This window comes from Petromyzon marinus, chromosome 42 (genome assembly GCF_048934315.1).
Source record: "Petromyzon marinus isolate PM22_M1 ecotype Great Lakes invasive population chromosome 42, UKy_Petmar_22M1.pri1.0, whole genome shotgun sequence".
Lineage (NCBI taxonomy): Eukaryota > Metazoa > Chordata > Hyperoartia > Petromyzontiformes > Petromyzontidae > Petromyzon > Petromyzon marinus.
Window position 1 is genome coordinate 1,670,346 of NC_133708.1, and position 23,800 is coordinate 1,694,145.

Sequence of the window (23,800 nt, forward strand, 5' to 3'; positions counted from 1 at the left end):
TTCTTCCGCTCCGGTGGTGGGTGTACACCCAGGACCCCATTCCAACCTAAAGTGGCCTGGTCTCAGTTATCTGATGAAAGTTGCAAGCGAGAATTTCAGCATCGCCTGCGGCTGGGGTTGGCATCGTCCCCCACTCCTGATGTCGAGTGTAAATGGGCGAGGTTTAGAACTGTCACTCATGCAGCTGCATTGGCTGCTTTGGGTACGCGGTCCAGACCTCCCCAGAGACCCTGGCTGACAGAGGAGGTGTTCAGGATAGTTGAGAAAAAAAGGACAGGCACACTGTCATCGGCTACAGAATCCCACGTCAGAGAATGAGGAGGCTTACCGCAGCCTTCGCTCGGAAGTTCGGAGAGCCGTGAGGCACTGCAAGGATGGGTGGTGGTCGCAGGTTGCTGAGGAGATGGAGTCTGCCTCAGTGGCCCGCGATCACAAGTCTCTTTTTAACTCCATAAAAAAGTAACCTTCAGCGCCACACCTATTTCCATCATTAGGAGAAAAAATGGTGATCCAATCTCTGATCGCCAGGAACAGGTTTGCAGATTTGCTGAGCATTTCTGTGAGGTCCTGGGGGATGGAAAATCCCTCCGCCAGGAAAACATCGTGGCACAAAGTGAGGATGACCCTGCTGAGGCTGCGGTGCCTCAAATATTGGAAGAAGTCCCCCCCTGTGAGTGGCTGGCTGAAGGCGATCCGGAGTCTGAGACCAGGAAAGGCAGCGGGCAGAGATGATCTCCCAAGCGAAATGCTGAGGGAGGGTGGCGTTTGTGCACAGACTGCCCTATATGACATCATAACAACAGTCTGGACCACTGGACGGGTTCCGCAGGATTGGAAGGATGCCCTGGTGGTCCCCGTCTTTAAGAAGGGGGAAGGGCACAGACTGTAACAACTACAGGGGCATCTCACTCCTCAGTGTGCCGGGAAAGGTCCTGGCAAGGATTATTCAACATCGCCTTGCCAGGCACGCTGAAGAGAGGCTTGCGGAGCTCCAATGCGGTTTCAGGAAAGGGCGGTCCTGCAAAGATGCCATATTTTCTGTCCGTCTGCTACGGCAGAGGTGTTGCGAATTCCAGCAAGACCTACATCTCTGCTTTATTGACCTGGTTAAGGCCTATGATACCATGAGTAGGCCTGGGCTCTGGGTTGTTCTTCGTGCTTTTGGAGTACCTGACCCTCTGCTCACGATCATTAAGGACCTTCATGATGGTAAGCGGGCCCGGGTAAAACTACGTGGCCGGGAGTCAGAGCCATTCGCTGTACACCTTGGGGTGCGACAGGGATGTCCTCTGGCTCCCACATCATTTAACATCCCTTTTGACCACGTAGTTCGTGAAGCCTTCAATAGCTGTACCGGGGGAATCTGCATATGGTACAGATACAATGGGAGGCTGATCGATACCCGGGTGCGGTCAAGGGATGGCTCCCTATTGCTCAACCACATTATGTATGCCGATGATTTTGTAATAGCTGCAGAGGTCTTACTCCGAATCCGTCGAGCGGCAATATCTTTTCATCGGTTGCGTAACGCTATGTGGAAGCTACCTGGTCTGTCGCTCCACACTAAGCTTCAGGTCTTCTCGGCCACGGTCATTCCCTCCCTTCTCTACTCTTGCGAAACGTGGACCCCCCTAATCGAACATCTTCACCGGTTAGAAACATTTAGGCTGGTCTGCCTACGATCCATCCTGGGTTTAATCAGGCTGGATTGTGTGAGGAGCTCACAAATCCTTGAAAGATCTGGGCAAGGTCCCATTGGTGAGCTCCTCCTGCAAGCAAGGCTGCGTTGGCTGGGTCATGTAGCCTGTATGCCCAGCCACCGCATGCCGAAACAGCTTTTGTTCGGCCGGATCGAGGGGGCTAAACGGGCGCGGCACGGGCTAGAGAAGAGATTGAGTGATGTGGTACAGGAGGACGTGGAGCTGAGTGGACTTGCCGATGACTGATACCAGTGGTGTCAAGATCGGCCTCTGTGGAGGAGGCTTGTGATGGACGTTACTGGGCTGTTGGAGGCAGTCGCCCTCCAACAACAACGGAGGGCGGAGGAGCGATGCTCACAACAGCGAGCGGAGTGCCGGGTGGCTAAAGCACAGCAGGTTGACACAGTAGGGGGCACAAGTGGTGCATCAGTTAGTCGTCTCAGTCATCTTAGTCAGTCAACCCGTGGCACTTGGGTCTGGCCCGTGACCTCCTGCCCGTGGGCGTTCCACACTTCACGTGGCCTCAAGGTGCACATGGCCTGGCACATGCGTCGTGGTGACGTCACCGCCACTTAGTGGCGAATGGCGGTTATTGTTGTTGTTGTTGTGTGTGCCTGTGTGTCTGTGTGTGTCTGTGTGAGTGTGTGTGCCTTTGTGTCTGTGTGTGTCTGTGTGTGTGTGTGTGCCTGTGTGTCTGTGTGTCTGTGTGCGTGTGTGTCTGTGCGTGTGTGTGCCTGTGTGTCTGTGTGCTTGTGTGTGCCTATGTGTCTGTGTGCGTGTGTGCCTGTGTGCGTATGTGTGCGTGTGCGTCTGTGTGCATGTGTGTGCGTGTGTGTCTGTGTGCGTGTATGTGCGTGTGTGTCTGTGTGCGTGTGTATGCGTGTGTGTCTGTGTGCGTGTGTGTGCGTGTGTATCTGTGTGCGTATGTGTGCGTCTTTGTCTATGTGCATGTGTGTGCGTGTGTGCATGTTTGTCTGTGTGTGTGCGTGTGTGTCTGTGTGCGTCTGTGTGCGTGTGTGTCTGTGTGCGTGTTTCTCTATGTGCATGTGTGTGCGTGTTTGTCTCTGTGTGTGCGTGTGTGTCTGTGTGTGTGCGTGTGTGTCTGTGTGCGTCTGTGTGCGTGTGCGTGCATGTGTGTCTGTGTGTCTGTGTGTGTGTGCGTGTGTGGGGAGCGCTGGTGTAGTGGTTAGCACGCCGTGCTACAAACCCGGCAAGCCGATTTCGATTCTGCTATTATAATCCTGCTCACGGCCAACATCTGTGAACCGTACCTGGGCTTCCTCTTGGTCGACTCAGCCTTAAATTACGTCATGATGCAATGTGTAAGCATCAGCACATTGCACCAGGAAGTCAACCAGGTCATGGTGTCCTGATTGAACTATCGGTGCCCGCTTGCTCGCTCGCCCACCAGCTCTCTTATCCGCCTGCTCGCTCGCCCACCTGCTTGCTTGCCCACCTGCTCACTCGCTCACCTGCTCTTATCACCCACCTACTCGCTCGCCCACCTCCTCCCGCGTCCACCTCTTCGCTCACCCACCCGCCCGCCCGCCCGCTCACCCTCCATTCTTCCCGCCGGCGTGCGTGCTCAGAACCGGCGTCTGCGTTCTGGACAGACTACGCGGACCAAGTGAGCTGCGTCACCCTGCAGACCCAGTTCTACTTCCCCAACAACGAAACCTCCTTCCACCAGCTCATCGACTGCGGCAACTGCTCCCGGTACTCCGAGCAACACGGACTGCAGTTCGTCACCATCGTCATCGTCACCATCGTCATCACGATCACATCCACCCACTCACCAACTCACTCACCCACTCACACGTGCATTCACCCACTCACCAACTCAATCACCCACTCACACGTGCATTCACCCACTCACCAGCTCACTCATCCACTCACACGTGCATGCACCCACTCACCAATTCACTCACCCACTCACACATGCATTCACTCACTCACCAACTCACTCACCCACTCACACATGCATTCACCCACTCACCAGCTCACTCATCCACTCACACGTGCATTCACCCACTCACCAACTCACTCACCCACTCACACATGCATTCACTCACTCACCACCTCACTCACCCACTCATACATGTATTCACCTACTCACCAACTCACTCACCCGCCCACACGTGCATTCACTCCTTCATCAACTCACTTACCCACTCACACATGCATTCACCCACTGACCAACTCACTCATCCACTCACACGTGCATTCACCCACTCACCAACTCATATACCCACTCACACATGCATTCACCCACTCACCAACTCACTCATCCACTCACACGTGCATTCACTCACCAACTCACTCATCCATTCACACGTGCATTCACCCACTCACCAACTGACTCACCCACTCACACGTGCATTCACCCACTCACCAACTCATATAACCACTCACATGCATTCACTCAATCACCAACTCACTCATCCACTCACACGTGCATTCACTCACTCACCAACTCACTCACCCACTCACACATGCATTATTCACCCACTCACCAACTCACTCACCCACTCACACATGCATTATTCACCCACTCACCAACTCACTCACCCACTCACACATGCATTATTCACCCACTCACCAACTCACTCACCCACTCACACGTGCATTCACCCACTCACCAACTCACTCATCCACTCACACGTGCATTCACTCACTCACCAACTCATTCATCCACTCACACTTGCATTCACCCACTCACCAACTCACTCTCCCACTCACACGTGCATTCACCCACTCACCAACTCACTCACACACACTCACACGTGCATTGACTCATTCACCAACTCACTCTCCCACTCACACATGTATTCACCCACCGACCAATTCACTCACACACACTCACAAGTGCATTGACTCATTCACCAACTCACTTTCCCACTCACACGTGCATTCACCCACCGACCAACTCACTCACACATGCATTCACTCACTCACCAACTCACTCATCCACTCACACACGCACTCACCCACTCACTCACTCACCCACTCACGAACTCGCCTACTCACCGATCCACTCACTCATCAATTCACTCACACATTCACTGGCAGGAGGTCACGGGACAGACCCAGGTGCCATCGGTTAACTGACTGCGATTACTCACAAATCGCATCCATGTGCATGGATACAAATATCCCCCGTGTAGCCTTAACCGACTGTTGGGGCAAGTGCTGTTAGCGAGCAACTAATAAGACCGGCACGGCACACGAGGGGGTGCGTGGCCAACACCACGCTCGGCCGCCTTTGTCTCCCTTGTGGCGATGTTTATGCATCGCACCAGGTATTCATTTGAGGCTGAGTCGACCTATGAGATGCCCAAGACCGGTTCAGATAATCGTCACTGGTGGTTGCCATGAGCGGGAATCGAACCTGGGTCGCCGGGTTCGTAGCGCAGCATAGCGCTAACCACTACACTACTGCTCCCCACACACAAGCACACACTCAGGCACACACACCCGCACATGCACACAGACCCGCACACACACCCGCACACACATTCACACACACGTGCACACGCACCAACACACATACAGACGCACCTACACACACACGCGCACACGCACCTACACACATACAGACACACCTACACACACACACGCGCACACGCACCTACACACACACGCACCTACACACATACAGACGCACCTACACGCGCACACGCACCTACACACATACAGACGTACCTACACACACACACGCGCACACGCACCTACACACATACAGACGCACCTACACACACACATGCGCAAATGTAAAGTTTCCGCCGTCTCAGGAATTGGAATGAGGTCCCCAGAGCGTGGCCGTGCTCCCTGCGGGAGCGCCGGTGGCGGCCCAGCTTGTTAGAGCTGCCATGGCCACAGGAGGGGGGGGGGGGTGGGGGGATGAACACCACTCAGACTCTGGATCGTCTGACGGATGGATGGACAGGTGGATGGATAGGTGGACAATTAGATGGGCAGATAGATTGGTGGACAGATGGACGGGTTGGATGGATGGGTGGATTAATAGGTGGGCGAATGTACAGGCAGGTGGACACTTATACAGGAAGATGGGTGGGTGGACGGACAGATTGGCAGATTAACAGATGGAAAGACACATGGCCAAGCATACAGGAAGACACATGAACAAATAGATAGACAGAGTGACGAATGGACAGATTAAAGCATGGGCAGGTCTACGGTCCACACAGACACACACACACATTCAGGCACACGGACAACAAAGAGACAGACGTACGTACGTAGAGTCACGCACGGGTGACAGACACGGGCAGGAACGGACGCGGCAGACGGGCGCACACGCCGGGATGCAGGCCGCCTTCATTGCGAGCTTCTGCAGCTGGGGTCGAAGGTCAGAGGAGCCCAATAACCCATCCGTCAGAGCGGTAGGTCACGCGCATTAACGAGGATCGATCCCCCCCCCACCCCTTCCCCATCGCTGTCCCCTCACAACCCCCAACGTCCCGCGCCGTGGACGCCGAGAGGCTCACCTGCCCGGGGTGGAGGATCGGTCGATAAATAATAACTAAGTAACTAAATAAAATAATAACTAAATGAAAAAACCCTGGAGCGATCGTGGCCCCCCCGGGCGATGGGACTGGACGACGCGCCCGCCCCCCATCGATCTTCCCCAGGTGCCACCGCCGCCGTTGATGGAGGAGACGACAGAGGAGGAGGCTGTCGATGAATTCAATCAGGCAGACCGCACGTGGGTCTCACGTGGGTATAGCGTGGGCCTAGCGTAGGTCTAGCGTGGGTCTAGTGTGGGTCTAGTGTGGGTCTAGCGTGGGTCTAGCGTGGGTTTCACGTGGGTCTAGCGTGGGTCTAGTGTGGGTCTAGAGTGGGTCTCACGTGGGTATAGCGTGGGTCTAGCGTGGGTCTAGTGTGGGTCTAGCGTGGGTCTCGCGTGGGTCTAGCGTGGGTCTAGTGTGGGTCTAGCGTGGGTCTAGCGTGGGTTTCACGTGGGTCTAGCGTGGGTCTAGTGTGGGTCTAGAGTGGGTCTCACGTGGGTATAGCGTGGGCCTAGCGTAGGTCTAGCGTGGGTCTAGTGTGGGTCTAGCGTGGGTCTCATGTGGGTCTAGCATGGGTCTCATGTGGGTCTCACGTGGGTCTAGCGTGCGCCTAGCGTAGGTCTAGCGTGGGTCTAGTGTGGGTCTAGCGTGGGTCTAGCATGGGTCTCATGTGGGTCTAGCGTGGGTCTAGCATGGGTCTAGCGTGGGTCTCACGTGGGTCTCATGTGGGTCTAGCATGGGTCTCATGTGGGTCTAGCGTGGGTCTAGCGTGGGTCTAGCGTGGGTCTCATGTGGGTCTAGCGTGGGTCTAGCGTGGGTCTAGCGTGGGTCTCACGTGGGTCTAGCGTCGGTCTCGCGTGGGTCTAGCATGGGTCTAGCGTGGGTCTCGCGTGGGTCTAGCGTGGGTCTCACGTAGGTCTAGCGTGGGTCTCACGTGGGTCTAGCGTGGGTCTAGTGTGGGTTTCACGTGGGTCTAGCGTGGGTCTAGTGTGGGTCTAGAGTGGGTCTCACGTGGGTCTAGTGTGGGTCTAGCGTGGGTCTAGTGTGGGTCTAGCGTGGGTCTCATGTGGGTCTAGCGTGGGTCTAGCGTGGGTCTAGCATGGATCTCACGTGGGTCTAGCGTGGGTCTAGCGTGAGTCTCACGTGGGTCTAGCGTGGGTCTCACGTGGGTCTAGCATGGGTCTCACGTGGGTCTAGCGTGGGTCTAGCGTGGGTCTAGCATGGATCTCACGTGGGTCTAGCGTGGGTCTAGCGTGAGTCTCACGTGGGTCTAGCGTGGGTCTCACGTGGGTCTAGCGTGGGTCTCACGTGGGTCTAGCGTGGGTCTAGCGTGGGTCTCACGTGGGTCTAGCGTGGGTCTAGCGTGGGTCTCACGTGGGTCTAGCGTGGGTCTAGCGTGGGTCTAGCATGGGTCTAGCGTGGGTCTCACGTGGGTCTCACGTGGGTCTAGCGTGGGTCTAGCATGGATCTCACGTGGGTCTAGCGTGGGTCTAGCGTGGGTCTAGCATGGATCTCACATGGGTCTAGCGTGGGTCTAGCGTGAGTCTCACGTGGGTCTAGCGTGGGTCTCACGTGGGTCTAGCGTGGGTCTCACGTGGGTCTAGCGTGGGTCTAGCGTGGGTCTCACGTGGGTCTAGCGTTGGTCTAGCGTGGGTCTCACGTGGGTCTAGCGTGGGTCTAGCGTGGGTCTAGCGTGGGTCTCACGTGGGTCTCACGTGGGTCTAGCGTGGGTCTAGCGTGGGTCTCACGTGGGTCTAGCGTGGGTCTACCGTGGGTCTAGCATGGGTCTCACGTGGATCTAGCGTGGGTCTCACGTGGGTCTAGCATGGGTCTCATGTGGGTCTAGCGTGGGTCTAGCGTGGGTCTAGCGTGGGTCTCACGTGGGTCTAGCGTGGGTCTCATGTGGGTCTAGCGTGGGTCTAGCGTGGGTCTCACGTGGGTCTAGCGTGGGTCTCACGTGGGTCTAGCGTGGGTCTAGCGTGGGTCTAGCGTGGGTCTCACGTGGGTCTAGCGTGGGTCTCACGTAGGTCTAGCGTGGGTCTCACGTGGGTCTAGCGTGGATCGAGTGTGGGTCTCACGTGGGTCTAGCGTGGGTCTAGCGTGGGTTTCACGTGGGTCTAGCATGGGTCTAGTGTGGGTCTCACGTGGGTCTCCCGTGGGTCTAGCGTGGGTCTCACGTGGGTCTAGCGCGGGTCTAGCGTGGGTTTCACGTGGGTCTAGCGTGGGTCTAGCGTAGGTCTCACGTGGGTCTAGCGTGGGTCTAGCGTGGGTCTAGCGTGGGTCTCACGTGGGTCTAGCGTGGGTCTAGCGTGGGTCTAGTGTGGGTCTGGCATGGGTCTCATGTGGGTCTAGCGTGGGTCTAGCATGGGTCTCATGTGGGTCTAGCGTGGGTCTAGCGTGGGTCTAGCGTGGGTCTCACGTGGGTCTAGCGTGGGTCTCATGTGGGTCTAGCGTGGGTCTAGCGTGGGTCTCACGTGGGTCTAGCGTGGGTCTCACGTGGGTCTAGCGTGGGTCTAGCGTGGGTCTAGCGTGGGTCTCACGTGGGTCTAGCGTGGGTCTCACGTAGGTCTAGCGTGGGTCTCACGTGGGTCTAGCGTGGATCGAGTGTGGGTCTCACGTGGGTCTAGCGTGGGTCTAGCGTGGGTTTCACGTGGGTCTAGCATGGGTCTAGTGTGGGTCTCACGTGGGTCTCCCGTGGGTCTAGCGTGGGTCTCACGTGGATCTAGCGCGGGTCTAGCGTGGGTTTCACGTGGGTCTAGCGTGGGTCTAGCGTAGGTCTCACGTGGGTCTAGCGTGGGTCTAGCGTGGGTCTCACGTGGGTCTAGCGTGGGTCTAGTGTGGGTCTAGCGTGGGTCTCACGTGGATGTAGCGTGGGTCTAGCGTGGGTCTCACATGGGTCTCACGTGGGTCTAGCGTGGGTCTAGCGTGGGTCTCACGTGAGTCTCACGTGGGTCTAGCGTGGGTCTAGCGTGGGTCTAGCGTGGGTCTAGCGTGGGTCTCACGTGGGTGTAGCGTGGGTCTCACGTGGGTCTCACGTGAGTCTAGCGTGGGTCTAGTGTGGGTCTACCGTGGGTCTCACGTGGGTCTAGCGTGGGTCTCACGTGGGTCTCACGTGGGTCTCATGTGGGTCTCACGTGGGTCTAGCGTGGGTCTAGCGTGGGTCTAGCGTGGGTCTCATGTGGGTCTAGCTTGGTTCTCGCGTGGGTCTCGCGTGGGTCTCACGTGGGTCTAGCGTGGGTCTCATGTGGGTCTAGCGTGGGTCTAGCGTGGGTCTAGCGTGGGTCTAGCGTGGGTATCACATGGGTCTCATGTGCGTCTAGCGTGGGTCTAGCGTGGGTCTCACATGGGTCTCATGTGGGTCTAGCGTGGTTCTCGCGTGGGTCTCGTGTGGGTCTCACGTGGGTCTATCGTGGGTCACACTGAGACGTTGCTCCTTGTGCGTGAAACAACATTGTGTACCCCATAGGGCTCTATTTGAATCTATGGGTCTCTATTTTAGTCTATCGGTCTATAGATGTCTCAGGATGTCCATGTATGGCGAGATATCTATATATGTGTATGAGTCTCTATGTGAGGTTGTCGGTCTTATATGCGCCTCTGGGTCTGTAGATTTTACTGGATCTCTGTGTGAGTCTAACGGTCTTTGCGTGAGTCTATGGGTTTCTACATGAGTCTAGGTGTCTCTGTGTAGAATCATGCTCAGTGGGCATAAACTCAGTACCATGCAAACCGGAACCTCACACCCACTCGTTCGCCCGCCACAGAATGGAATCATCTTCAGCGTTGATACCCAGCTGACGATGTGCCCCCCATGAGTGCCCGAGTGTGTCCGTGTGTGTCCGTGTGTGTCCGTGTGTGTCAGCACGTGCCCGCTTGTGCCCGGTTATGCCTGCGTGTGCTCGCATGTGCCCCCATGTGCCCGCGTGTGCTCGCGTGTGCCCATCCACGAGTGTCACGTGTACCTGCGTGTGCCCGCGTGTGTCTGATCGCGTGTGTCACGTGTGTCCGCGTGCGTCATTGTGTGCCCGTCCACGTGTGTCACGTGTGCCCGCGTGTGTCCACGTGTACCTGCGTGTGTCCGCGTGTGTCCCCCGCAGGCTCTTCCACGCCGAGAAGCTTCCCGGCTCGAACCTGGTGTTCGTCGTAGCGGAGAACATTCTGTGCTCCCACTGCCACATCACTGTCCTGACGCAGGCGGACCGTGAGTGTATCCTTCCAGTGCCACCCCCACCCCCTGCCCCCGTCTGCCCTTACCCCCACTCCACCCAGAGTGTAGCGGCGAGTGTTAACCCGGTTACCACCGCGCCGAGTGTTAACCCGGTTATCAGGAGGGTTAGGAGCACCGCTGAGCATCAGTAGGACGATGGGGTGAGGTGGGGGCGTGGAACTACTGCTGCTGTTAGTGGGGAGCGCAATGCCACCAACCCCCACCCCCGCTGCTACGATCGCTCGCTCCTTGACGTGTGGGCCCAGCGGAGGGGCACGACTCTTGTGCGATGGTGAGGACCCCGCGTGTGCGTCGTGGCCCCGAGAGCTGCTTCGACTACAACACCACGGTAACGGAACATACTTCACCACTTTGTACAGGGGTGGCGTGTTTGCCGCCTGTCGTCGCAGAGCTCGGCGGCAGTTAGAGCCGAGCGGCCGCCCTGGTTAATGCTGGGCTCGCCGCCGACGCTGGGGGCCCGCGTGTGTGACCCCGTGTGTGTGACCCTGTGTGTGACGCCGTGTGGAGTTGAGGACAAATTTGGAAACCGCTCGATGCGTTCCTCACTCATAACGCCACGTGTGTGTGCGTACGAGTGCGTGCGTGTGGGAGAGGAGCAGTGGCGTGGTGGTTAACGCGCTGCGCTGTGGAACCGGCGACCCGAGTTCGATTGCCGCTCACGGCCGATACCGGTGGCGGTTATCTGGACCGGACCTAGGACTCGCCTGGGTCGGCCCAACCTCAAATGAGTACCTGGTGCGAGGTGTAAACATCGCCACTCAGGCCGCGTGTGGTGCTGGTCACCCCACCCCCTCCTGTGCTGTGTCGGCCTTCATAGGTGCTCGCTTAAGACCACTTGTCCCAACAGTATGTGAAGGCTATACGGGGATATTTGTCTTCTGTGACCTTAAAAGGAAGCATTGACGACAGGCTACGTTGTGGGCAAATGGCGCTTCTTCTTCTTCATAGCACGTGCTGTGACGGGCACTGTGAATGAACAATTTGGCCACATGGTCACGTGGCCTGACCCAAAAATCCGACTCAATCACGAACCAAATAACACAACGGAGGCGTCTCCTCTTTGCCTGAATGAACAAAGCAGACAAGACCATGCCCCCCCCCAAACCGCCCCCCGCGTGCACACAACTCTCAAATACCCACACACCGAAGCGCCTGCGTGCAGCCCGCTTGCTGCGCCGCACCCGCCGCTCTGCGGGGCACACCCCGAAAGGCAGCGGCCCCTCGATGGATCTCGGTGGAGTTTCGGCGAATCTCTATGTGATCCGCTAACCTCCCCTCCCCTCCCCCCACCCCGGGTTCCATGTAATAACACGGGGTGAACGGGGTCACGTGCGTAGGCGGGGTCACGTTCTTAGGCGAAGTCACGTGCGTAGGCGGGGTGACGTTCTTAGGTGGAGTCACGTGCGTGGGCGGGGCCATGCCAGGGACGGGATGATCGTCGCCCTCGGGCCCAACGTAAATGTCTCATGACCCACCGGAAGAGGCGAGCGGTCCTTATCGGCCCTGGCATTCACAATTTGATACGAACAGAGAGACAAAGCAAAAACAATCATATTTATTCGCTCGTAAAAATAAAATTTATTCCATTGTAGCCTCCTCCAAGGAGCCAGAGGACACCTTGGGCGAGGCTGTCGGATGTCGTGGAGCGGTGGCGCAGCGATTAGCACTACACCGCGCTACGAACCCGGCGACCCGAGTTCGATTCCCGCTCACGGCCAACGCCAGTGACGATTATCAGAACCGGTCATGGGCCTCCCCTAGGTCGACTCAGCATCACACGAGTACCTGGTGTGGTGTGCAAACATCACCACTGGGGAGACAAAGGCGGCCGGGCGTGGTGTTGGTCACCCACCCCCTTGTGTGCCGTGTCAGCCTTCGTAGTCGCTAACAGGACTTGCCCCAACATTCTGTCCAGGTTATATGGGGGGATCTTTGTCTTTGGTGTGGTCGTGTCCAGCACCAGATCTGGACACGGTCCTGCCACCATCGTCGGTAATCTCCTCCGACAGCCCAGGCTGACGCGTTGGCTCGGTCACGTAGCGCCGCATGCCCAGCCATCGAATGTCCAGCCACCGCATTCCCAGCCACTGCATGCCCAGCAACCGCATGCCCAGCCACCGCATTCCCTGGCACCGCATTCCCAGCCACCGCATTCCCAGCCACCACGTGCCCAGCCACCGCGTGCCCAGCCACCGCGTGCCCAGCCACCGCATTCCCAGCCACCACAAGCCCAGCCACCGCAATCCCAGCCACCGCATTCCCAGCCACCGATTGCCCAGCCACCACGTGCCCAGCCACCGCGTGCCCAGCTACCGCATGCCCAGCCACCGCAATCCCAGCCACCGCATTCCCAGCCACTGCGTGCCCAGCCACTGCGTGCCCAGCCACCGCGTGCCCAGCCACCGCAATCCCAGCCACCGCATTTCCAGCCACCGCGTGCCCAGCCACCGCATTCCCAGCCACCGCGTGCCCAGCCACCGCGTTCCCAGCCACCGCATGCCCAGCCACCGCGTTCCCAGCCACCGCATTCCCAGCCACCACGTTCCCAGCCACCGCGTGCCCAGCCACCGCGTGCCCAGCCACCGCGTGCCCAGCCACCGCGTTCCCAGCCACCGCGTGCCCAGCTGCTTCTCTTTGGCCGGATCGAGGGGGCTAGGCAGGCGCGGCACAGGCTAGAGAATGGGGGACTGATGCGATACAGGAGGACGTGGAGTGGATTTGGCAACGGCTCGTACCAGCGGTGTCAAGGTCTGCCGCTGTGGAGGAGGAGGCTCGTGAAGGACGCTGCTGGGCAGTCGCCCTCCAACAAAAACTGAGGAGCGACGCTCACAGCAACGAGCGGAGCGCGGGGCAGATAAAACTCAGCGAGTTGGCACATTGGGGAGCACTGCTGGCGCATCTGCCAGCCATCTCATTCGGTAAACCCGCGGCACCTTTGCTGGGTTCTGTCCCGTGCCCTCCCGCAAGCGGAGAGGGCACGTCACGCGTCGGGCTCAAGGTGCACCTAGCCTGGCTCGAGCGCCGCGGGTGCCGTCACCGCCTCTTCGCGGCGAACACCCGACAGCTGCTGCTGCTGCTGCTGTCAATACAAATAATAATGAAACCCATTTACATTTCCAAGAGGAAATCCACGTCTACAGCGCCGCAGCGCTCCCCACAAACGCGTGGCCAACGCCCCCCCCCCCCCCGGAGCTGCCGGCCCCACGCTCGCTGCTCGTGCCGCCGCTTCAGAGCCCCCCCCCCCCCATCCTCGGCGGGGATCGCGACGACGCTGCCCCCCGGGCTTTGCCGCGGGCGGCGAGCGGTTAAAAGAGGGGGAGATGGGGGAGGAGGGGGCGGAGGGGGCGGAGGGGCTTCCCCCATCGCGGCGGGGGGGGGGGGGGACTTCAGTCCGGAGCTCATGCGTGTTAAATCCCCGGCGACGATTGGTGGCGAGGCTGCCCGCTGTTGCCTGGAGGTACAGGAGGGGGCGGAGGAGGGGGTGAAGGAGGGGGCGGAGGAGGGGGGGAGGAGGGGGCGGAGGAGGGGAGGAGGAGGGGGAGAGGATGACGAGGGGGAGGAGGAGGTGGGGGAAGTGGAGGAGGAGGCATGAGGGAGGAGGATCGAGAGGATGGGTAAGTGGAGGGGTGGGGAAGGAGGAGGAGGAGGGGAAAGAGGAGGTGGTTGGGGACATGGATGGAGAGGAAGAGGAGGGGTGGGGTGGGGGTGGAGGAGGAAGAGGAGGAGGGGTGGGGCAGTAAGTAGTGGAGGAGGATGTGAGGGAGGAGGAGGGGGAGATGGGGAAGTGGAGGAAGAGGTGGAGGTGAGGGAGGAAGGGGAGCGGGTAGGGAGAGGAGGGAGGGGGGATGGAGCTGTGGTTGTTAATTCCCCAGAGTGGCGTCAGCGAGAGAGGCGCTATTTATTTATTTGTGTATCTCTTCGCGGGCCCTCGCTCCGCCTCTCGGCGTCATCCACGGCAAAGCCGAACTCGGCCTCTGCCCAGTCCGGTGGCGCTTGGTTTTTGAGTTGTGCAGTCACTGATCACCGGGCCCAAACCGTCAGCTCGCTACACTTGAGAAGCCGGTTTAATGACAGCTCTACGTGAGTCTACGGGTCTCCATATGAGTCTGTGGGTCTCCATATGAGTCTGTGGGTCTCCATATGAGTCTGTGGGTCTCCATATGAGTCTGTGGGTCTCCATATGAGTCTGTGGGTCTCCATATGAGTCTACGGGTCTCCATATGAGTCTGTGGGTCTCCATATGAGTCTGTGGGTCTCCATATGAGTCTGTGGGTCTCCATATGAGTCTGTGGGTCTCCATATGAGTCTACGGGTCTCCATATGAGTCTGTGGGTCTTCATATGAGTCTACGGGTCTCCATATGAGTCTGTGGGTCTCCATATGAGTCTGTGGGTCTCCATATGAGTCTACGGGTCTCCATATGAGTCTGTGGGTCTCCATATGAGTCTGTGGGACTCCATATGAGTCTGTGGGTCTCCATATGAGTCTGTGGGTCTCCATATGAGTCTACGAGTCTCCATATGAGTCTGTGGGTCTTCATGAGTCTGTGGGTCTTCATATGAGTCTGTGGGTCTTCATATGAGTCTACGGGTCTCCATATGAGTCTGTGGGTCTCGATATGAGTCTGTGGGTCTCCATATGAGTCTGTGGGTCTCCATATGAGTCTGTGGGTCTCCATGTGAGTCTGTGGGTCTCGATGTATAGCAAGGCCGTAGCCATGGAGTCAACATTGGGGGGACCAAATCTTCCCGGGAGTCTGGGGGTCCAAACCCAGAAAAATATTTACATTTGAAAACTCATTTCCTGCCTAAAATAAAAAAAAATCTACGAGCATATGGGATGGACTTATTGTTTGTTTTTTAACAATAATGTCTAACAGTGTATTGTATTATATTGCTCTGATTTTACTTTTTTTACCATTTCTTGTTTCATTGTATGTAATGGCAGAGATTAGGGATTAATAAAGTACAACCATAACCACAATCATATAAACAGAAATCAATGCATTGATTTACATGAAGATAAGTCCAGATATTGTGGCCAAGGATTAGCAAATTGTTTTTTTTTTTATTTACGTAGCATAGCAATTATTTTATAGCAATATATTGGGGGGGACATTTTGAGAATATTTGAATATTGGGGGGTCACCAGCATATGTCCCCCCCAATATATAGTATGATTACGGCCTTGAAGTATAGAATCTGTGGGTGTTTACGCACGTCTATGGATCCCTGTGTGCGTCTATGGGTGTATGTGAGTACACGGGTCTCTATGTGAGTCTTTGGATGTCTATGTGAGTCTATGGGTCTCTGTGAGTCTCAGTCTCTGTGTGAGTCTGTGGGTCTCTGTGAGTCTGTGGGTCTCCATGTGAGTCTGTGGGTGTTTACGTGAGTCTGTGGGTCCCTGTGTGCGTCTACGGGTGTGTACGTGACTACACGGGTCTCTATGTGAGTCTTTCGATGTCTATGTGAGTCTATGGGTCTCTATGTAAGTCTGTGGGTGTCTATGTGAGTCTATGGGTCTCTGTGAGTCTGTGGGTCTCTATGAGTCTGGTGTACACACTGTGGTTGTGCAGCTGGAACCCAGGGCCTCATCAGCAGCGTCCTCTGACCTCTGAGCCACCTGGCCTCTGCCTCTTCCCCCTCCTCCCCCTCCTCCACCTCCTCCACTTCGTCAACCTCCTCCCCCCTCCTCCACTTCTTCCACTTCCTCAACCTTCTCTTACACCTCCACCTCTCTCAACTTCCTCAACCTCCTCCACCTCCTCCGCTTCGTCAACCTCCTCCCCCCTCCTCCACCTCCTCCACTTCCTCAACCTTCTCCTCCACCTCCACCTCTCTCAACTTCCTCAACCTTCTCCACCTCCTCCACCTCCTCGACCGCCTCCACCTCCTCCACCCCGGCTCTCGATTCCTTTCCCCGTCCTGCAGGAGGACTCGTCGCAGTGCGGCAAGGCCTCTTCGCTCGGGCCGTCCGTGCCGGCCGTCGTGGGCCTGCAGGTGCTGGGCCTGTGGCTCCTGCCGCTGCTCCTCCTGCCGCTGCCGTCGCCGGCTCCTTCTGAACCTCACCCCTCCTGAGGGTCGCCTTTCCACCGCCGCGGAGCCATTCGGGGAGCCACCACAGCCGAGCCACGGCCAGGCTTTTCACGCGATTGAATGCTCACAGTGTTATCATCATCATCATCATCATCGTCGTCGTCGTTCTTTTTATTGTTCGGAAGAGAAGTTTGTTGGCGTGGTCTCATGGGACGTAGCGCTGCTGTGGCAGCTCCATTTGGGGGTGGTGGTGGGGGGGGGTCACCACCAAGCCCCCTTCTGGGAACGCGCCACTGAGAAAGCGGTGGGGGGGGGATCCGTGTCTCCACCGCCACCGACAACGCCGCCGCTACCCCCGCCCCAAGCCGGCGTTGGAGGCGCAGACTTCTCTAGGCGCTGTCGCTCGCGGCCAGAGGGGATCGAACTCCGCGTGGCGAACTGTCGGTCGTGGATTTGTGGTGGCCAGGGCCCTCCAGGCCACCCCGAGCCCACCAGGACCCAGCCGCCGTGATTTTCGTCACCTGGGAACTTTGCGATCCAGCGCGGGGAGGTAGGGGCGATGCACCCCATCTGACCTCTGACCCCTCATACTGCTGCTGATGCCACCTTCTTAAGGAAGCCACCACCATCTTCCACCGCTACCACCACCACCTTCCACCGCTACCACCACCACCACCTTCCACCGCTACCACCACCGCCGCCGCCACCGTCCCCACGGTCGCTCCTCCGACCTCGCGAAACGGAGGCCATTGAGAGCCATCAGCTGACAACAACCTTTATTTTTTTCTGCTCCTTTCCTCTCGCCCGGAGGGGATTTCTCGACTTTCGCGGGAACTCTGCCGTCGTGAAAATTGTTCGGTTCGTTATTGTCGCTTTGTCGGTCAGTCAATTGGTTAGCCGATTGGTCAGACGATTGGTCAGCTGATTGGTCAGCCGATTGGTCAGCTGATTAGTCAGTCACTCGCTGAGTCGGCTTGCGAGGTGAATCTATGAGCGTGCGTCGGTGCTCTGCATGGTGGCGTGGTGTTCATTGTGCGTGCGTGTGTGCGTGGGAGTGAGCGTGCATGTGCGTGTATTGCGGTTTGCGTGCGCTACGAACCCGGCGATCCGAGTTCGATTTCCGCTCACGGCCAACAGCGGTGACGATTATCAGAGCCGGTCCTGGGCCTCCCCTGGGTCAAATCGGCCTCAAATGAGTACCTGGTGGGATGTGTAACTATCGCCACTAGAGATACAAAGGCGGCCGGGCGTGGTGCTGCCTAGCCCACACCACTTGTTTGCCGTGCCGGCCTTCATAGGTGCCCGCTAACAGCACTTGCCCCAACAGTCTTGCCGTCTTGCCAGCCTATATAGGGGGCATCTTTGTGTTTGTGTGCACGTGGTGATGAATCACGTGCACACAAACAGAAACAAATTATCCACAGGATGGTTGGGCGGTGGTTTTTTTTGTTTTGCCACAGAGCGTGCGGCGGAGTCCGCCGCAATGGGGAGATCACTCCCGAGACTTGCGGATGACTCGGCGGGCGGCCTCGTCTCCCCCGCTTGGAGCGCCCTCTCGATAAAACTCTCCTCCGTTGCTCCATAGCGGATGAGGCTCCATCGCAAGCGGTTATCCAGGGTCAGGGGTGGCTCCAAGATGGGGTGGGGGCGGGGGGGACACTACCCACTTTAGAACCCGACGATCGGTGTCGTGTTGATGTCCGTCGGGACGAACCCGCGATGGGCTTCGTGTTGGTAGAATGCTGCGGCGGGGGGTGATTGTGGTGGGAGGGCACTGAGAGTGAAGGGACGCTCCATCCTCCTCTTCCGCTACTGTCCATCCTGGGGGTGGGTGGGACAGGTTCACGCACCCCTCCCCCCTGTCCGCGATGAAACTGCTTCATTTAACGAGCATGAGAAAGATCTCACTCGGAGCAGTGGCGGGGGGGGGGGGGTGGAGGTTTTAACAACCCCCCCCACGTCCCCTCCCCCGCCCCCCAACGTGGCCACGTGCGTTAGGACGGCCCGGGTGCACGGCGGCCCTCTCACCAGCACCGTCTTTTTGTGAGCGACTGGGGAGGCCTTTGATCATGGGAAGCTCATTCTAACCTCTCACAAAGAGAAGGGTGGGGAGGGTTGGGGGGGAGAGCTGGGAGGGTCCGGACCCCGCTTCTGTGAGATATCTCTCTTTTTGATTCCATCTCCTCCTTTATGCCACACAGGAGTGAGCGACCGAGCGAGCGAGCGGGCGGTAATGATTGGAGGAGCTCGGTCGGCAAGAAGCAGCTGATGAAAGCATTGTGGATGGTGGCGGGAGTGCGCGCGGAGGCGGTGAGCGATTATGCCACGCCGCGTGATTCTCCACGTTTGGTTCCCTTTGAACTTAACGAATTTCCAGCGACGCAACAACGCTCCGGAGTGCGTGGGGGGGGGAGGGGGGGAGTGGTGGCGAAGCGGTGAACGCGCCGCACTGCGAGCCCGGCGGCGACCCGAGTTCGATTACCCGGCCCACGGCTAGCATCAGTGGCGAGGAGTGTGGAACAACGAGCCGTGGCACTGTACTACCATTCACCCACCCACTCATCCACTCAGCCATCTACAAAGACAAAGATCCCCGTGTAGCCTTAACAGACTGTTGGGAGCAAGTGCTGTTAGTGAGCACCTATGAAGGCCGGCACGGCACACGAGGGGGTCGGTGGCCAGCAACACGCCGGGCTGCCGTTGTCTCCCGAGTGGCGATGGTTACACACTGCTTAAGGTACTCATTTGAGGCTGATTCCACCTAGGAGAGGCCCAGGACCAGTTGAGATATTCATCAATGGTGAATATCTCCCCGTTGACCATTTCACCATTTATCCACCCACTCACTCGGCAATTCACACACTCGCTCAACTATTTAGCCGCCTACCTACTCACCCATGCACCACACCGCAGGTCACAACAGCTCACCCACTCGACCATTCACTCACCCACTCGTTCATCCACTCACTCACCCAACCATCCACCGCCCTGGTGGTCCACCTCACTGCCTCTCTCTGCTTATTCACTCGCACTGCTCCACTCTGCAATTCCCTCTCCCATCATCATCGTTGTCTCGTCTGCCAAGTTCCTCGAACCGCGCTCAATTCCAGACACCCCGTCCCCATGGAGGAAGGGGACCAATTTAATAACCAATCGCTTAATGTCCGGGTCACCAAGCCGGGAAATATTTAAACGGCCCGGCACACCATATTCAGTATACACATCTCGCTGTTTCTATGGCGACTGCCAGTTAACGTGCCACATGCTCCTGTCTGCCAGCGACCAAGATAAAAACACAATATCCCACTGGGGGCATTCCATCCCCTTGCACCGACTCCAGAAGTAGTTATGTGACAACATCTTCCAGAGCCATCGTCTGCCGCAAGGGGATGCGCCGCACGCCGGGAGCGTTTCCGAGTGACGGACATCTCCTGCGGCCGTGAAGACACGATGGCCAGAACACAAGCCTGTTTTAGATCGGAGCGCACATTTTTTGAGCACAATGCAGACCGACTTCGGACAACGGGGACGGTCTTCTCGGATTCAAAGAGTCTTTGAGATTTTCGTATTTTTAAATGACAATTTCTGATTATCGCTTCGGATTTTGCAGATTGCCGCACGACGGAATTAAGGCGTCTTTGTCGCTAACGATTGTGACGTGTCCCGACGCAACGTGACGTCGGCTCTGAGGGTGGGTGGGCCAATGCGACCTCACTTCCTGGGACGTCCATTTCCGGCGAGGGCACGTATCGTGACGTCACGTAATTCGGGGAAACGATCGAAAGACGGGAAGGGAACATTCGGACCGTCCGGAATGATCTTGTGTGCGTGTGTGAACGTTGCACTTCTTTGGTGCACCGTACGTAGCCAACCGTGCTAAACGGGGCTACGTGGGCCATCCGTGCTATCGTGAATACATTTTCCAATGTTTTGGGGTTTTTGGGGGGAATTTGTTTGGGAATCTGGAAAAATAGGAGCACATCCAAACTTTCTACTGATTTCTATAAAAGCTGCTGTTGTTGTTGTCGTTCACCATTCTTGTTATCGTTTGTTGTTGCGTTCTTCCCCGTGCTGTGACGGAAACTTGGGCGAAGATGTTGGGAGTCTGTAAAAATAAATAATGGAGAATAAATATTTAACAATCAAACGAGAAAGAAGAGCAACGTTGTTTTCGAGTGATTGAGGTTTTTCAAAGCCGGCTCGAAATTTAACCGCGTCGTCACGGGGAGTGTTTTGGTAATCGTTTTCCATTGCCAAACAGTCGACATTGATGCTCAACTTTGGGCCAATGTTGGGGCGCTGTGGTTGTAACAATTGAGCCAACGTTTGGCCAACTCTGGGCCCCTGTGGCTAAGGTTGGGTCAGTCATTTTACCGGGCGATGATTCTAAAGATCGTCTCCTATCTTGCATAGAACGTACGACGACGACTACGAAGTTTCGCGGCGTCTCGTATCCATGCGGCCAAAGCCTCGCCGATTCGTTCAGGAGGGGGTCACACTAACATCAGCGCTCGCCCACTGATGCCAGCCGTGAGGGGGTGACAGAGATGCTCTGACGGTTGTCCAGAAAGCACACGACAACAGAACTCCCAATTTGCGTGCACAGGTGGCACGCGTGTGGGAACACAGGGGGGAGGGGGTGCACGCGCGTGGGGACACGGGGAGGGGGGGCAATGGGCGCAAGTGACCCCCCTGACCTCACCTTTGGCCACCTTCATCGGTGAGTGGACAAAACTCAACAACGTTATGCCGTGTCAACAACAACAACGCCGTGTCTGTGGCCCTTAAATATATTTATAATTGACGACGTTCCATGCAATGGTCCTTTATCATTGCACAAAGGGGCCATTGCCCTGAATATCTTCGCACGTGAAGAAGGGCAATTGCCCGAAACTTCGCCTATTATATTGTCTTCCCTTTGTAAGGCCGCACGTGCGGTGATGTTGCTGTTGGCACTGAACGCGTTGGGATTGTTGGCTGTGCTTGTAAAAACTAGACATTTGATAGACTAAACTTTTGCTAGTTTACCAGGTAAGGCCCCGCTGAACTGCTTTGCTCTTTTTCAGAAGCGACCTGGCCATCACAATTGGTAGCTCACCGAAGTGGTGAATTGTCACGTAGAAATTAATTGCAGACAAATACTCTGAAACGCGTGATGCGGATTCTAAATGTGGAGGGAAAATCCGGAGGGCGCAGACAAAAATCCACGCGACCACGGAGAGAAAGAGACACACAAACTCCACATTTACAGGAAGATGTCAGGGTCTGTATCGAACCCACGACCTCCTGTAAACTAGGCGAGGTCGTTAACATCTCACCACGGGGTGAGAGAGAGATCAAGAGAGAGACCTCAAACTCCAAATATACAGCATGTATCAGGGTCGGGATCGAATCCACAACCTCCTGTATATCAGGCGAGGTAGTTAACATCTCTATTGAGAGAGAGAGAGACACGCAAACTCGCAATATACAGCAGCAGGCGTCAGGGTCGGGATCGAATCCACAACTTCCTGTATACCAGGCGAGGTAGTTAACATCTCCCAGCTGCCGTTGTGCCCGTGGCTGTTCATTTCCACTCCCCACGCAGCAGCAGAAGCGGCGTTGGCCTCACCATCACGATTTGTAAAATCGGCAAATGACAGCATTGTCTGGAAATTAATTTAATTCGTGTAATTATGATTTAACTGACTGCAATTAAAAATAATCTCGAGGGAGCGGAACTTATAATAATAATGATGTTATTATTTAAACAAAAAAAGTAATGATGTGAACATAATCCTTTCCATTCTGTTTTGGATTCATCAAAACCGTTGCCAATTCCGCAAGAACCGATGAGGGATTATTGTAATAATAATTATAATAATAATTCTTATAATCCCGCTTCCCCCCGCCCCCACCTCCTGGCTGGCGCAGAAGTTAACGGTGAAGCTCATTTTGTAGGAATGTTCATGAGTTTTCGGGGGAGGAGGGGGTGAAACAATTTGGGGGAGGCGGGAGGGGTGGATCCTCACGCAACCGGTTGAATGGAGAGAGGGAGGGGGGCAAGGGGGCGGGTGGAGGGGGGCAGTCGGTGGACCACTGTGGTGTGGTCCAGCCCAGTGGGGTTGCCAACCCCCCGGGGTTTGCCCGGGACTCTCTGACCAGAATTCGGCCTCGATCTCCCAGCGACTCTCGAAGTACAACGCCAGAGGCGTCATTTGACGACAATAAATTAAAGTGATCGTGATCGGTTACGGCGCGTAACAAATCCTCCCGGAAGAGCTGCAGGTCAGGTATATTTGGAGCTTGCGTGTCTCTCTCTCTCTCATCATCATCACGGTGGCTAGGAGATGTCAACTCCCTCGCCTGGTCTACAGGAGGTCGTGGGTTCTATCCCTGACGCCTGCTGCTGTATATTTGGAGTTTGCGTGTCTCTCTCATCATCATCACGATGGCTAGGAGATGTCAACTCCCTCGCCTGGTATACAGGAGGTCGTGGGTTCTATCCCTGACGCCTGCTGCTGCTGTATATTTGGAGTTTGCGTGTCTCTCTCATCATCATCACGATGGCTAGGAGATGTCAACTCCCTCGCCTGGTCGACAGGAGGTCGTGGGTTCTATCCCTGACGCCAGCTGCTGCTGCTGTATATTTGGAGTTTGCGGGTCTCTCTCTCTCATCATCATCACGGTGGCTAAGAGATGTCAACTCCCTCGCCTGGTCTACAGGAGGTCGTGGGTTCTAGCCCTGACGCCTGCTACTGCTGTATATTTGGAGTTTGCGTGTCTCTCTCATCATCATCACGGTGGCTAGGAGATGGGTGGCTAGGAGATGTCAACTCCCTCGCCTGGTATACAGGAGGTCGTGGGTTCTAGCCCTGACGCCTGCTGCTGCTGTATATTTGGAGTTTGCGTGTCTCTCTCATCATCATCACGGTGGTTAGGAGATGGGTGGCTAGAAGATGTCAGCTCCTTCGCCTGGTATACAGGAGGTCGTGGGTTCTATCCCTGACGCCTGCTGCTGTATATTTGGAGTTTGCGTGTCTCTCTCATCATCACGATGGCTAGAATATGTCAACTCCCTCGCCTGGTCTACAGCAGGTCGTGGGTTCTATCTCTGACGCCTGCTGCTGTATATTTGGAGTTTGCGTGTCTCTCTCATCATCATCACGATGGCTAGGAGATGTTAACTCCCTCACCTGGTATACCGGAGGACGTGGGTTCTATACCTGACGCCTGCTGTATATTTGAAGTTAGCGTGTCTCTCTCTCATCATCATCATCACGGTGGCTAGGAGATGTCAACTCCCTCGCCTGGTCTACAGGACGTCGT

General features: G+C 56.5%; 1 protein-coding gene across 4 annotated transcripts in view; it reads left to right on the forward strand.

Moving 5' to 3' along the window:
- LOC116951295 (voltage-dependent calcium channel subunit alpha-2/delta-2-like) overlaps positions 1-20,639 on the forward strand; it is a 196,563-nt gene extending 175,924 nt beyond the window's left edge. For 3 of the 4 annotated variants that reach the window (XM_076073414.1, XM_076073413.1, XM_076073415.1), the window contains 4 exons: positions 3,290-3,416; positions 10,327-10,436; positions 10,703-10,785; positions 16,388-20,639. In XM_076073414.1, the coding sequence (XP_075929529.1) occupies positions 3,290-3,416; positions 10,327-10,436; positions 10,703-10,785; positions 16,388-16,534 (467 nt within the window). In that variant the 3' untranslated portion in view covers positions 16,535-20,639. Of the gene's footprint in view, positions 1-3,289; positions 3,417-10,326; positions 10,437-10,702; positions 10,786-16,387 lie in introns of those variants that run through there. The other variant, XM_076073416.1, reaches the window with a different exon arrangement.
- Positions 20,640-23,800: the final 3,161 nt, after the last annotated feature.